The following is a 13,982-nucleotide window of genomic DNA, read 5'->3' as shown; positions in this document are numbered from 1 at the left end:
TTTCTTGCATGTAGTAAAAGTTTTCTAATAAATAGTAGTTTTAAATGGGTTTGCTTTGACCTCTATTTAGGCAGTGATCACAATTCAATCACTTCCATAATATGAAACTAGATAGCTCAATAGTTATCAGATTTTATTCTTAAGTAAAATGCAAAGAGATGTAAAACAACCACCTTACCCCACACCCTGCCCCAGTTTTTTGCACTGATCACTCACCTTATGCAGGCAGGTATCAACAACTGAGTCGCATACTTTCTCCAGGTCGTCTGTCACTTCCAACCTAGACTTGACAAACTCACAGAGCTCCTCATTGCTCATGACATCCCAGATCCCGTCACATGCCAGTACCACAAACTCATCCTCCTCAGCCCTCAGAATCTCATAAACCTCAGGCTCTGGAGAAACTAGCTGTTCGGTGGGACCCTTACCATCTACACATTTATAGTCATAGTCCCCAAGGGCACGGGAGACTGCTAATGAGCCATTAACTCGCTGAATCATTACACTGCCCCCTGCATTCTGGATGCGCTCTTTCTCACGTGGATTGCAGGGTTTGTGGTCCTGTGTGGAGAAGCAGACTTGTGCATTGCGGTACAACACTGCTCTGGAGTCTCCACAATTAATAAAGTACATATGCTCAGGTGACAGAAGAACTGCCACTGCTGTTGAGCCACTGCGGTCCATGCCATTGCGCAGATCAGAGAAGTTGCGCATGTACTCATCAATTTTTAAAAAGCCAGTTCTGATACCACTCTTGACACTTTCTACTGTGGGCTCCACAGATGATCCAGGTTTCTCTGCACCCCTGAAGTCTTCATTATTGGTGATGTGCTCCAGCAGGTGCTTGGAGCAGTAATTAGCCACTCTGGATCCTGCATGCCCATCATATACTGCAAAAAAGGACCAATCATCGAGGCCATGAGGTATGCCCACCACAGCTGTGTGGGCATCTTCCATTTCAACCCTCCATCCTTGCATACTGCTCAGCCCAAAGCGGAGACCATTGCCCTCGCCGTGTGCATTATGTTTTTCAGTCTTTGGCTTGTCCAGAAATGCCCCCATGACTCGATTCAGCACCTGCAGTGAAGAGAGACAGCAACAGAGGTCAGTTAAAAAGCAACTCATACAAAATGCTAATTGGTAAAAACCACTGCATATAAATTCCATAGCAGTTGGGAACATCCTATTCAAGTACAGAAATTATATTAGGGTAAAATTAACTTATGCTTCATAAGTGGTACACATTAGATAATAAACAAAGACTAATAATGTCTGTCTGTTATGATCTGCCATGATATATAGCCATGTGACAACTACATACTGTTTTGAAAACCACTCTAGGGACCAAGGAACATATTTATCAAGCGTTTCCGAGTAGGAAAATGCCGGGATGTTGAAAATATTTAAAGAAGAATTTATATATTTAAAAAAAAAAAAAAAAAAAAAAAAGAATAAAAGATTACTGGCATCACATAAAAATAATATTGTATATTTCTGTATACAGTGATCCCTCGCTATATCGCGCTTCGCCTTTCGCGGCTTCACTCTATCGCGGATTTTATATGTAAGCATATTTAAATACAGCGATCCCTCGCTATATCGCGCTTCGCCTTTCGCGGCTTCACTCCATCGCGGATTTTATTTGTAAGCATATTTAAATATATATCGCGGATTTTTCGCTGCTTCGCGGGTTTCTGCGGACAATGGGACTTTTAATTTCTGGTACATGCTTCCTCAGTTGGTTTGCCCAGTTGATTTCATACAAGGGACGCTATTGGCAGATGGCTGAGAAGCTACCCAGCTTACTTTCTCTCTCTCTCTCTCTTGCGCTGACGTAGGGGGGTGTGAGCAGAGGGGCTGTTCGCACACCTAGACAATACGGACGTTTCTACCTTCTGTGTGCAGCTGCTTCCTGAAGGACATGCTGCACGGTGCTTCGCATACTTAAAAGCTCAAAGGGCACGTATTGATTTTTGACTTTGTTTTACTCTGGCTCTCTCTCTCTCTCTCTCTATTTCTCTGCTCCTGACGGAGGGGGTGTGAGCTGCCGCCTTCAACAGCTTTGTGCCGCGGTGCTTCGCATACTTAAAAGCAAACAGCCCTATTGATTTGTTTGCTTTAGTCTCTGTCTTTCTGACAGACTCTGCTCCTGACGGGCACTCCTTTGAAGAGGAAAATATGTTTGCATTCTTTTAATTGTGAGACGGAACTGTCATCTCTGTCTTGTCATGGAGCACAGTTTAAACTTTTGAAAAAGAGACAAATGTTTGTTTGCAGTGTTTGAATAACGTTCCTGTCTCTCTACAACCTCCTGTGTTTCTGCGCAAATCTGTGACCCAAGCATGACAATATAAAAATAACCATATAAACATATGGTTTCTACTTCGCGGATTTTCTTATTTCGCAGGTGGCTCTGGAACGCAACCCCCGCGATGGAGGAGGGATTACTGTATATATCGCAGATTTTTTGCTGGTTCGCGGATTTCTGCGGACAATGGGTCTTTTAATTTCTGGTACATGCTTCCTCAGTTGGTTTGCCCAGTTGATTTCATACAAGGGACGCTATTGGCAGATGGCTGAGAAGCTACCCAACTTACTTTTCTTTCTCTCTCTCTCTTGCGCTGACTATCTGTGATCCTGACGTAGGGGGTGTGAGCAGGGGGGCTGTTCGCACACCTAGACGATACAGATGCTCGTCTAAAAATGCTGAAAGATTATCTTCACATTGCTACCTTCTTTGTGCAGCTTTTAAGTATGCTGCACGGTGCTTCGCATACTTAAAAGCTCAAAGGGCACGTATTGATTTTTGACTGAAAAACAAACTCTGTCTCTCTCTCTCTCTCTGCTCCTGATGGAGGGGGTGTGAGCTGCCGCCTTCAACTGCTTTGTGCGGCGGTGCTTCGCATACTTAAGCCAAACAGCCCTATTGATTTGTTTGCTTTCCTCTCTGTTTCCTTTGAAGAGGAAGATATGTCTGCATTCTTTTAATTGTGAGACAGAACTGTCATCTCTGTCTTGTCATGGAGCACAGTTTAAACTTTTGAAAAAGAGACAAATGTTTGTTTGCAGTGTTTGAATAACGTTCCTGTCTCTCTACAACCTCCTGTGTTTCTGCACAAATCTGTGACCCAAGCATGACAATATAAAAATAACCATATAAACATATGGTTTCTACTTCGCAGATTTTCTTATTTCGCGGGTGGCTCTGGAACGCAACCCCCGCGATAGATGAGGGATTACTGTACGTATTAAGTCGCGGCTGTTTTTAGAGAGAGTCTTCCTCTTAAAGATATACTTCTACATTCCAATAGCAAATAGAAAGGTCATCAGCAAAGTTGCATTTCTTATGAACTTTCTCTCCTAGCTATTCAGGTCTTTCAAGACACATCCGTAACATCATCACAGTGCACAACCTGTGACAAAATAGTTATCCACAGTGCTTTTCTGTTTTTTTCCCCCCTCGTGTCTCCGTAAAGATGTATTTAAACCCCACTCAAGGCACGGTCTGCTTGGGAGAGTACATTGTGCATCCAAGATTAATTAAATTATATCATTCCAGACATTATTCTTCCATAGAAAATTGCTGGTTATCTAAAACAATGAACTATTTTATTATTTTACACATTTGATTTTTCTCTGTCCTGATCATATTTCTGCTTTTCATCACAGAAAAATTTGGTTCCTTAGCAGTTTTAATGCTTTCACTACATTGCGGAAATCGGACAGACAGACAAGTCAAGTTGGGGAGCATGCACTGGTACAGTGTGTTGCCTCACCTACTACACGTCGAAACAGCTCGGGATCCCGGTTGGCAACCCCCAAGGCAGACACGTGGTCCAGTCCTACCCTCCGGAAATGACCCTTAATCTGCCGCAGCCAGGTATTACATGGGTGACCCCTTGGCCTGGTCTCCAACAATAAGGATCTTATGAGCCGGATCACCCTCAGGGAAATGCGCCACATGGGTGTAGTGCCATAACTGACGCTCCCTCACAATGCAGGTAATGTGCCTCATTCAGGACTCCATGAGCAACCACTCATTTGACACAAAGACAAACCAGCGGTACCCAAGGATTTTCCGGAGAGACAGTACCAAAGTTGTCCAGTCTTCGTCTCAGGTCACTGGATAGTGTCCATGTCTCGTAACCATATAGTAAGACACGAAGCACCAGGACTGTAAAGACTTGGACCTTCGTCCTTTTTCATAGATATCTGGAGCGCCACACACCCCTTTCCAGCGACCTCATGACCCCCCCATGCTCTCCCAATCCGTCTACTGACTTCACAGGAAGAGTCACCAGAGACATGAATGTCACTGCCAAGGCAAGTAAACTTCTCGATAAGGTGGACACTCTCTCTGCAGACAGACACACTGCTGATGGGGCAGTGCCCAAGAAGTCACTAAAGGCTTGGATCTTGGTTTTTATCAGGACACTTGCAAGCCCAGACACTCAGACTCCTCGCTCAGTCTCTCGAGTGCCCCAATCAGAGCCTCAGACACACAGACAGATTAATCAAGTTGCTCTTGTATTATTATTCTTCTACTACTTTGAATATTCTTATTATTGTTTTCTCCTACTCCTCGCTGGAACTGGGACTAGAATGCTTCATAGATACTTTACGTTCTACTCGAGGGCAGAACACATTTTTATCCGAGGCAGGTCGACTTTTACTGCAATTCTCAAGAATAATTCTGAGATGCTTAAATATGGGCCACAGACTTTTTCCCCCCAGTCCTCATCTTGGCAGCAAACCAACATAAAACAGGGTGTCTGTCATAAATACATGTGATCTTGAATGGAGCCTTGGTTATACAGGTGTTCTAACAAAGAAAAAAAATGTACTGTAACCCAATCTTTATGTAGGCAGCAACAGCAATGATAAATATTAAATTACAAGAAAAAGCTTTCCATTACACCATCCATTTTTCTTTTATGTAAATGCTGCTGTTATATACAGTTTGATAAAACTAAAACCTGGACTGTAGTTGATCTATCTTTAAACAGTAGATGCAAAATGCCTGGTTTAAAATGAGTATTTGTAACACTGTTTTTAGATTTGCAGTGTAGGAATTACCAAGAATTTAAGTATGACAGAGCTGTGGTTGCATGGAACAAATTGAAAATAATATTTTACAGCCTGTTTAAGACATTATTCATTAACCCAGTTGAGTATGGAAAAAAGAAAGCCAATGTCTGGATAACTACTGGTGGTGGGGTTGTCTTGCTAGAGATGGTTCTTTTAAAATATAGATTAAAAAAATTACCAGTTCGATAAGAAGGGAGGCCATTCAATGGGAAAAACGTAAGGTACTTTGTCAAGGGTAACTAGGGGCTTTCAGTACTAGGGTGTTGTACCGTGTTAGGGGCCTGAGTTGCCTTGAAAGCTTGCATATTGTAATCTTTTTAGTTAACCAATAAAAGGTGCTTTACTTCTCACTAGAGGCTTTCAAAAAATCTTTTAAGGAATATTTTTCTTCCTGTAAACGAACACACTCCTTCAAACCAGTGTAGTGAAAAGTACTGTACAACAGATAAATGTTTACATATTTAAATTATATTTAAATAAATAAATGGTAGTTGCAGCAAAACACTAGTAATTTAGATTTCAAGATATGTATGAAGAGATAACTTCATCTTTATCTGAACACAAAGTAGTAGACAGGTTTGGGATAAAACCATTTAGAAATCCCAGTACCAGTCACTCCATATCTGACCAGCTACATACCAAATACATATTTCTTTAATGGTGGAATGGGACCAAATTTACTCAAGCTGGAGGTGTTGTATCCAAGAACCTATAAAAGCTGAATCTGATCAAGGTTTCAACAATAGAGACGTTATTACTGAGTATTATAACAGTTAGTGGCAAAGAGGAGAATAGGGATTCCCTGACATGCATCCTATTTTAATCACATTAGTAGGAGCAGATGAACACCGCACTGACTGTGTTAAATGATGAGACCAAACCAGTTTGTTTCATTTTTCAGGAGATTTGGGGTATGGCTGCTCAACTATCAGGATATGAATTCACAAACAAAATTGATTTTTTCCCAGACAGAAAGTATTTATACAAAATTAAAGAATTACTGGATATGTTCTAAACACAAATTATTAGTGTGGAGGATCTTTTATTTAAAAGTTTAACTTACTACGTCTTTCTCTTGATAATTTTACAACCAGCCGGACTGTGTTGAGTCTCAGATATTTCAGGGATGTTTTAGCCTTGGGAAAAATGCAAACTAGTTAGACGACTTAAATATTCACAAAGATATGGAAATGGACAGTCTTTGTCAAAACTATTCATATTTGTGTATTTTATGGACAAAATTAATGGTGTTTTGTGCAACTTAATTTATTTGCTTGGCATCCTCAGGTAAGATTTCTATACCTAGCATGTGTGTGTTTTACTGCATTTTCGGTTATGTTCTTCCTCTAAGAATTTACAGTAATCCCTCCTCTATCGTGGGGGTTGCATTCCAGAACCCCCCGCGAAAGGTGAAAATCCGCGAAGTAGAAACCATATGTTTATATGGTTATTTTTATATTGTCATGCTTGGGTCACAGATTTGCACAGAAACACAGGAGGTTGTAGAGAGACAGGAACGTTATTCAAACACTGCAAACAAACATTTGTCTCTTTTTCAAAAGTTTAAACTGTGCTCCATGACAAGACAGAGATGACAGTTCCGTATCACAATTAAAAGAATGCAAACATATCTTCCTCTTCAAAGAAGTGCGCATCAGGAGCAGAGAATGTCAGAGAGAGAGAGAGAAAAGCAAACCAATCAATAGGGCTGTCTGGCTTTTAAGTATGCGAAGCACCGCCATATAAAGCAGTTGCAATGAAGGCAGCAGCTCACACCCCCTCCGTCAGGAGCAGAGAATGTCAGAGAGAGAGAGAGAGAGAGAGAGAGAGAGAGAGAGAGAGAGAGAGAGAGAGAGAGAGAGAGAGAGAGAGAGAGAGAGAGAGAGAGAGAGAGAGAGAGAGAGAGAGAGAGAGAGAGAGAGAGAGAGAGAGAGAGAGAGAGAGAGAGAGAGAGAGAGAGAGAGAGAGAGAGAGAGAGAGAGAGAAAAAACAAACAATCAAAAATCAATACGTGCCCTTCGAGCTTTTAAGTGTGCGAAGCACCGTGCAGCATGTCGCTTCACGAAGCACCTGCACAGAAGGGAGCAATGTGAAGGTAATCTTTCAGCATTTTTAGACAAGCGTCCATATCGTCTAGGTCTGCGAACAGCCCCCCTGCTCACAGCCCCTCCGTCAGGAGCAGAGAATGTCAGAGAGAGAGAGAAAAAAGTAAGGTGGGTAGCTTCTCAGCCATCTGCCAATAGCGTCCCTTGTATGAAATCAACTGGGCAAACCAACTGAGGAAGCATGTACCAGAAATTAAAAGACCCATTGTCCGCAGAAATCCGCGAACCAGCAAAAAATCCGCGATATATATTTAAATATGTTTACATATAAAATCCGCGATAGAGTGAAGCCGCGAAAGGCGAAGCGCGATATAATGAGGGATTACTGTAGGAGGAAGGATGGATTGGGTGTTTCACCCCATTTATTGCTGGAATGTGCCTGGTGTTGAATGTTGCCCTATCCTACTGCAAATTACATAAGGCAGGATATTCTGTCAAAAGTATACAGCAATCTGAACTTGTCAATGCAAAGTACATTATAAAAACTGAAATGAGCTGATAATTACTTCATCAAGTCTCTAAATCACAGAGTAGGACCAATCATATGCTAACTGCACTTACTGATTTGGAAAATTGAAGAAAAAATTCTGCCAATCTTTTTGTACCATAACTGATTTGTAAGTAAGCATTTCTCTGCAAAATGGCCACACTATCAAAAGAGTATCCAGTATGGTCATTGGCTAACCTGGGGTGGCAAATAGCAGAATTCACTCATGAAAGAGAGCGAGTTAAGGAAAACGTTTTGAATAAACATCAAATAAAGGGAGCATTTTAGAGCAGTAAGCCCTGGAATCTTTATTTTGAGTTAATTAAGATGGGTTAATGGTGTCCAGTACCTGGTTTCAGACTAAAAAAAAAGAAGCACTTCATCAAAAATGGGTCTAAACACAAAACTACAAAGCCATAACCAAAAAAAAAAAAAAAATGCTTTTCTCAGTTCAAGTTACAGATGATAGGCCTGTGTTAGTCCTACTGGACTGTGATGTTGCTCTCCGCTTGTACGCTAGGCCAGACTCATTCTCTGAATAACACTCATTGCGCACATGCTCGGTATTCCAAGCTCAAACCAATAAAAGCGGCAGAACTCAATGTTCTTTTAGGGAAATAACAGGCAGATTTGCACATGAATCAGAACTGCCACACAATTTGACAACACCATCTGTAGACACTGGCATGTCTGGAACGACACCATCTTGCCAGCTTACTTTCAATTAGGGCTGCTGACCAAGGAAACCAAACCCCTCGTGTTACAGTAGATTCTCTGCAATTCCAGAAATGAATGTCTCTTCTAAATGCCTCACACAACTGTTAGATCTGACAGGTTTCAACACAAACAAATGTTTGCTGACAGATTCTCTGATCGTTTCACCCAGTAATTATAAAGTCAATCAGCACTGTGCAAATGTGGGAGGCTTCATTGGGCAAACAAAAGCCTAAAAAGTCTCAACTGGAATCTCAGCTTAGCAACCAACATCCTGACTATATTCCTAAGCAAAATTATCATAGTTTTATTGATTTACACAAAGAATTATCTAGGACAGGAATGGTAAAAATAAATGAAATGAAAACAACATAGAAGTAAGTAATATGAAAAACAAAGCAAGCATTTTTTTCCCCATAAGTTGCTTGAAATTGGTGTTTTCACTATAGCAGGTTCACTGGCATCACCTGCTGTAGGGAGAAAGACAAAAAAAACAAAAAAGCCCTCAGAACGGAGTCAAACCTGATAGGAAGCAACAAGGAATTTTATTTCATGACATCTGTTCCTTGATAATTTTATTCTGACAATTTCTGTTCTTATTTCTATACACACAGCAATTCTCCAAATAAAATTTTGTCCTGCTGGAATAAGTTAATCTCTCACTCCCATTCAGATGACATAACTATCAAACCATGAAGCTAGGTATTGACCACAGTGCAAGAAAGAAGATGTAACGCACATGGAGGTCTGGGATTCTCCGGGGAGAACTTCAAACCCTTCCACCAAAGGAGAACAAAAGTGAAGACCTGCAAACACACAAGCTCTCCGAACATTTAGCGTGACCTTTCACTAAGAAAGTAAAGTGAAAATGAGGGTCGTGCTGGCAACGCATGGAAGTAAACAGACCGAGCCACCTGGACGTTTTGATGCAGTGTTTGTGGAAAAGAAGCACACCAGCGAGACTGCCCAAATAAAGATATTTGAAAATTAAATAAATACGGTAGTTTATGATTGTTATATCTTTTATAAATTCCATGCTGCAGTCACCATCTAGAAGTAGGGTCTGCATTAGGTCTCCCCTTCAAAAAAGCAAGCCACACTCAAAATCAGCACTCGGTTCAAAAGAGGCACGTGCTCAGTAAAACTATATACAGTGGAACCTCAGTTTGCGAGCATAATTTGTTCCGGAAACATGCTCACAGTCCAAAGCACTCGTTTATCAAAGTGAATTTCCCCATAAGAAATAATGGAAACTCAGATGATTCGTTCCACAACCCAAAACTATTCATATAAAAATGATTAATACAAGATATAAAGTAAAAATATGTAAAACAAATTAACCTGCACTCTACCTTTGAAAAGAATAACGGCTGGTGTGAGCGAGTTTCTAAACTCTTGTGGGATTCCACCCAACGGGACGACACGCAGAAGAGCGTCCCAAAGCAATCGCAGGCTCCCAGTGCTGTAGCAGTTCGCCGTAAAAGCGAATCCGAAAAGATCGCGGACATGCTATTAGCACCTGCCGTCGATGGGTAATAGAAGGAACAAGGAACATATAAATGCGCAGAGCACAGTACTATTTGGCCACGACTCTGCCTGACTGCTGTGTCTGTGTATAGGAGAGCGGCAGACCCCGCTACAATAAATAACCACGCTGTTGCTGTTTCAAGCTGAATAAAGCTGGTGTTGCTAAAGTACTGAGACTCAGCTTCGTGTTTTAGGGGACTCGCACGTCACAGCACACACGCGCACACACACAGTCACAATGCTGTAGTAAACGGTATACGCTCATATGGATGTTGACTATATGAGTGAGGCACGCCGACTAAGACGGAGAATAGGAGATGATTTCCCACAATCCTGCAGCGAGAGAGAGAGGGAAGAACCATCAGCTCAGTTGTGATCACATGACGTTCATCAGACAAACTACTCGTATTGCAAGGCCTCGCTCGTTTATCAAGTCAAAATTTATTAAAAATTTTAGCTCGTCTTGCAAAACACTCGTAAACCAAGTTACTCACAAACCGAGGTTCCACTGTAATTGAATATAACCACTGTGGATTTTTCTTGGAGAAAATTTGAATTTAAATGACTGAACTTGTGAGTATGGGTCAGTACCTTTGTTATGATTAGGCCTGGCTCAAACAATGTTTGCTCTGCAAGAATCTGGCCCCAGACAGAATCCATCTCATGACCCTTGCGCCACAGACTAAGTTTCATAAAGCACTGCTGCATTCAGCATCACCCATGTAAAATGAATAGGAAATATTTCCAATTTTGTAGATAATGACAAGAGCAGCAATCCTTAATTTGACACCCGCACATTGCTGGATATATGCTATTATACACAAACACTTATGAAGGCGTCAAACAAACTTTCACGTATAGCCCATCTACAAGGAGCAGTGAACCACAACTCTGGAAGAATAAATTGTAACAGAACACCTTAGCAATGCACCAAACAGAACTAAATTTCACCACAGGACTTCACCCACATCCCTTTAAATCAGGTGTGGCGTTTCACTGCTTAAACTTAAAAGGGTTGTTCTTCTCCCAACTCCACCAAAACAACTGTCTTAGTATGAGATGTGCTTGCAGTCTACAAATCGACGGTAGATCTGGACTTGTCATATTTGCAGCCTCGGTCTGTGCAAGTGTTTACATTTACTACTATGCACACATTATCTCACATGCCAAAGAAACAACATAAGGCTAAAAATAAAGACAACAAGCTTGTGTTGCCAGGATACCCCAAGTGCCTTCATCTTAACAGGTTTACTTAAAAAAAAAAAGTCTATGCCCAGTTGGCAGCTTATACAGTTTATCTTAGCTGCACTGCTTTATTTAGATAGCCTCCACATTCTACACTCTTGACCAACAAAATCTTACAAATCACAGCCCACTGTTTGCCAGCTCAATTAAGCCTTCAGTACAATTCTTACAGCTAATACAGAGGTAATTATTCTAAAGAATTAAAAAGATGAAAGCAGCTTATGCCAACATCATCTTGTCATTGTCATTCAGCATTCACCAATGAATGCTGGAATATATAAAATAACCATTACAAAGCCTTTTTAATGTTTACCAGTATCATCATATTTTAAATTGATATGGAAAAAAAAATCTTATTTCCATTGCAAATTTTTGTTTAATGAATCCCGACCTTAATTGTAAATTTGCATTTTCATTTTCTCAGCATTATGTTCATTCTATTAGGCATCCTTTGATTGAAGCACATTGGGTAAAGTGATGTGTACTTTCACCTCAGGTTTCTTAGATGCACACTATGAAGTTTTAAACAAATTAACAAAAATATGCATACACTGATTTGCTCTAAATTCTAGAAATATAACATTACATACAATAAGTTGCTCGATTATTTGCAGGAACCTGCTTTTCATAGTTAAAAATACTTAAGGACCCAATCTGAAAGCCCTCGGGTTAACCTAAAGTGCATCATCATTTCCCTCTGGGCACTCACTACCTTTTAACCACTCCAGGTAAGCGCCAACTTGTGCAGATGTCTACACGTTCCTTCAAACCTCTATAAACAGTCACACTTTCACCCATAATAATAATTCTTTGCATTTATATAGTGCTTTTCTCAATACTCAAAAGCGCTCAGCAATTGCAGGTTAAGGGTCTTGCTCAAGGGTCCAACAGATACATACACACACAGCAACACAGTCACAATAACACGTATTAACCACTATATATTTTTTTTTAAATTACTTTCCTGTACCCAAAGTTTGGTTATGCTTGGTTCCTAAACCTATGGTGCCCACGTTCTAACACATTGTTATAAAAAAATAACCCGAGATATGCATTTCTCCTCAGTTTGCACTGCCCTCTGGAAGCACAGAATCCAAGGTTAACATCTATGAAACTGCATTTTCAAGTGATGCTTGTCACACTCATCTAAAAGCTGCCGTTTTCACACGTCTGTTAAGAGAAAGTCCACCTGTCATAACCAGTACATGCTGCACTGTGTGCAGTCACAAAAAGGGAGCATACAGAGAATCACAAGGTTCCCCACCTCTCATTGGCTGGTTAACATTAAAATCTGTCTGCACTTAACATTTAACTGAAATGTCCAAAACATTTTGCACAATAGTAGCCTTGACCTGGCAAAGGTCTCCAAAAATTTGAAAATAAACAGCAGAATAATTGCATTCATGCTAAGTGTAGTATAACTCATAGAAATTTATCATGCATATTTGAACCTTCAGTCAGTCAGTCAGTCATTTTCCAACCTGCTATATCCTAACATGGTGTCACAGGGGTCTACTGGAGCCAATCCCAGATAGTACAGGGCACAAGGCAGGAAACAAATCCCAGGCAGGGCGCTAGCCCACCGCAGTGAATCTTTAGTACTTCCTAATTTAAAAGCACTAAGTGGTAGACCAATTATTTGTATTAATACATTCGATTTAAAGTTGAAGTCAAGTCAAGTTGGGGAGCATGCACTGGTACAGTGTGTTGCTGTACCCACTACATGATGAAACAATTCGGGATCCCGGTTGGCAGCCCCCCGGGCAGACACACAGTCCAGTCCCACCCTCCGGAAATGACCCTCTATCTGCCGCAGCCAGGTATTACGTTGTGGTCCCCTTGGCATAGTCCAACCACTCGTGTCCCCAACAATGAGGATCCTATGAACTAGATCACCCTCGGGGAAACGTGCCACATGGCTGTAGTGCCGTAACTTGACGGTCCCTCACCATGCAGGTAATGTGCCTCAATCGGGACTTCATGAGCAACACAAAGTCAAACCAGCGGTACCCAAGGATATTCCAGCAAGACACAGTACCAAAGGAGTCCAGCCTTCTTCTCAGGTCACTGGATAGCGTCCATGTCTCGCAACCATATAGCAAGACAGGAAGCACCAGGACTCTAAAGACTTGGACCTTCGTCCTTTTGCATAGATATCGGGAGCGCCACACACCCCTTTCCAGCGACCTCATGCCCCCCCCCATGCTCTCCCAATCCGTCTACTGACTTCATATGAAGTCAGATTATAAAGTAAGATAGTTTTTGTGTTATACAGTATTTCAGAACTATCAAAATAAGCAAATCTAAAAACAATTTGAAACACGCAAAAAAAAAAAACAGCAAATACAAAAAGAGAAGCAAATAAAATAAAATGAGAACACCGCCAATAAAAAGAACAGGCAAAAAAATGCAAACCACAAAAATATTATATAAAATATACTACAGCACACAAATACTACAAGGAAAAATAAAGTCTTTTCCCATGTAGGAAGCAAGAACTAGGCAAAATTAAGTTATAGTCCTAATGCTTGATATATTTTTGCTTTGCAACATTGTTATCATTAATCAGGTGTTTGTTTAAGCCAAAAGCATTTTACAGGAGTGATGAAAAGTTCCATCCTTCCAGGTTTTTAAACCCACTTATCAATTTTTGGTTGACAGGGAGATACTGACACAACTGGTTTCAACAGGAGGCCAGTCAATAGCAGGATTTTTTTTTTTTTATTTAGATTTTTAATCTTTTATACTTTTTTGCATACCTAACTTACTTTCCAGAGACGTACAGAGTCTTGGGGTCAGAGTGTAAGGTCAGCTAT

At 40.8% G+C, this 13,982-nt stretch overlaps 1 protein-coding gene across 2 annotated transcripts in view; it reads right to left on the bottom strand.

Moving 5' to 3' along the window:
* The window catches only part of ppm1ba (protein phosphatase, Mg2+/Mn2+ dependent, 1Ba), a 109,691-nt gene that overhangs the window by 48,919 nt on the left and 46,790 nt on the right, over positions 1 to 13,982 (bottom strand). For both annotated transcript variants that reach the window (XM_051919636.1, XM_028820966.2), the window contains exon 3: positions 217 to 1,077. In XM_051919636.1, coding sequence (XP_051775596.1) covers positions 217 to 1,062 — 846 coding nt within the window. In that variant the 5' untranslated portion in view covers positions 1,063 to 1,077. The remainder of the gene's footprint in view (positions 1 to 216; positions 1,078 to 13,982) is intronic.

The sequence above is a fragment of the Erpetoichthys calabaricus genome, chromosome 15 (assembly GCF_900747795.2).
Source record: "Erpetoichthys calabaricus chromosome 15, fErpCal1.3, whole genome shotgun sequence".
In the NCBI taxonomy this organism is placed as follows: domain Eukaryota; kingdom Metazoa; phylum Chordata; class Cladistia; order Polypteriformes; family Polypteridae; genus Erpetoichthys; species Erpetoichthys calabaricus.
The sequence above is the reverse complement of the archived record's forward strand: the minus strand, read 5'-3'. Positions and strand labels throughout refer to the sequence as shown.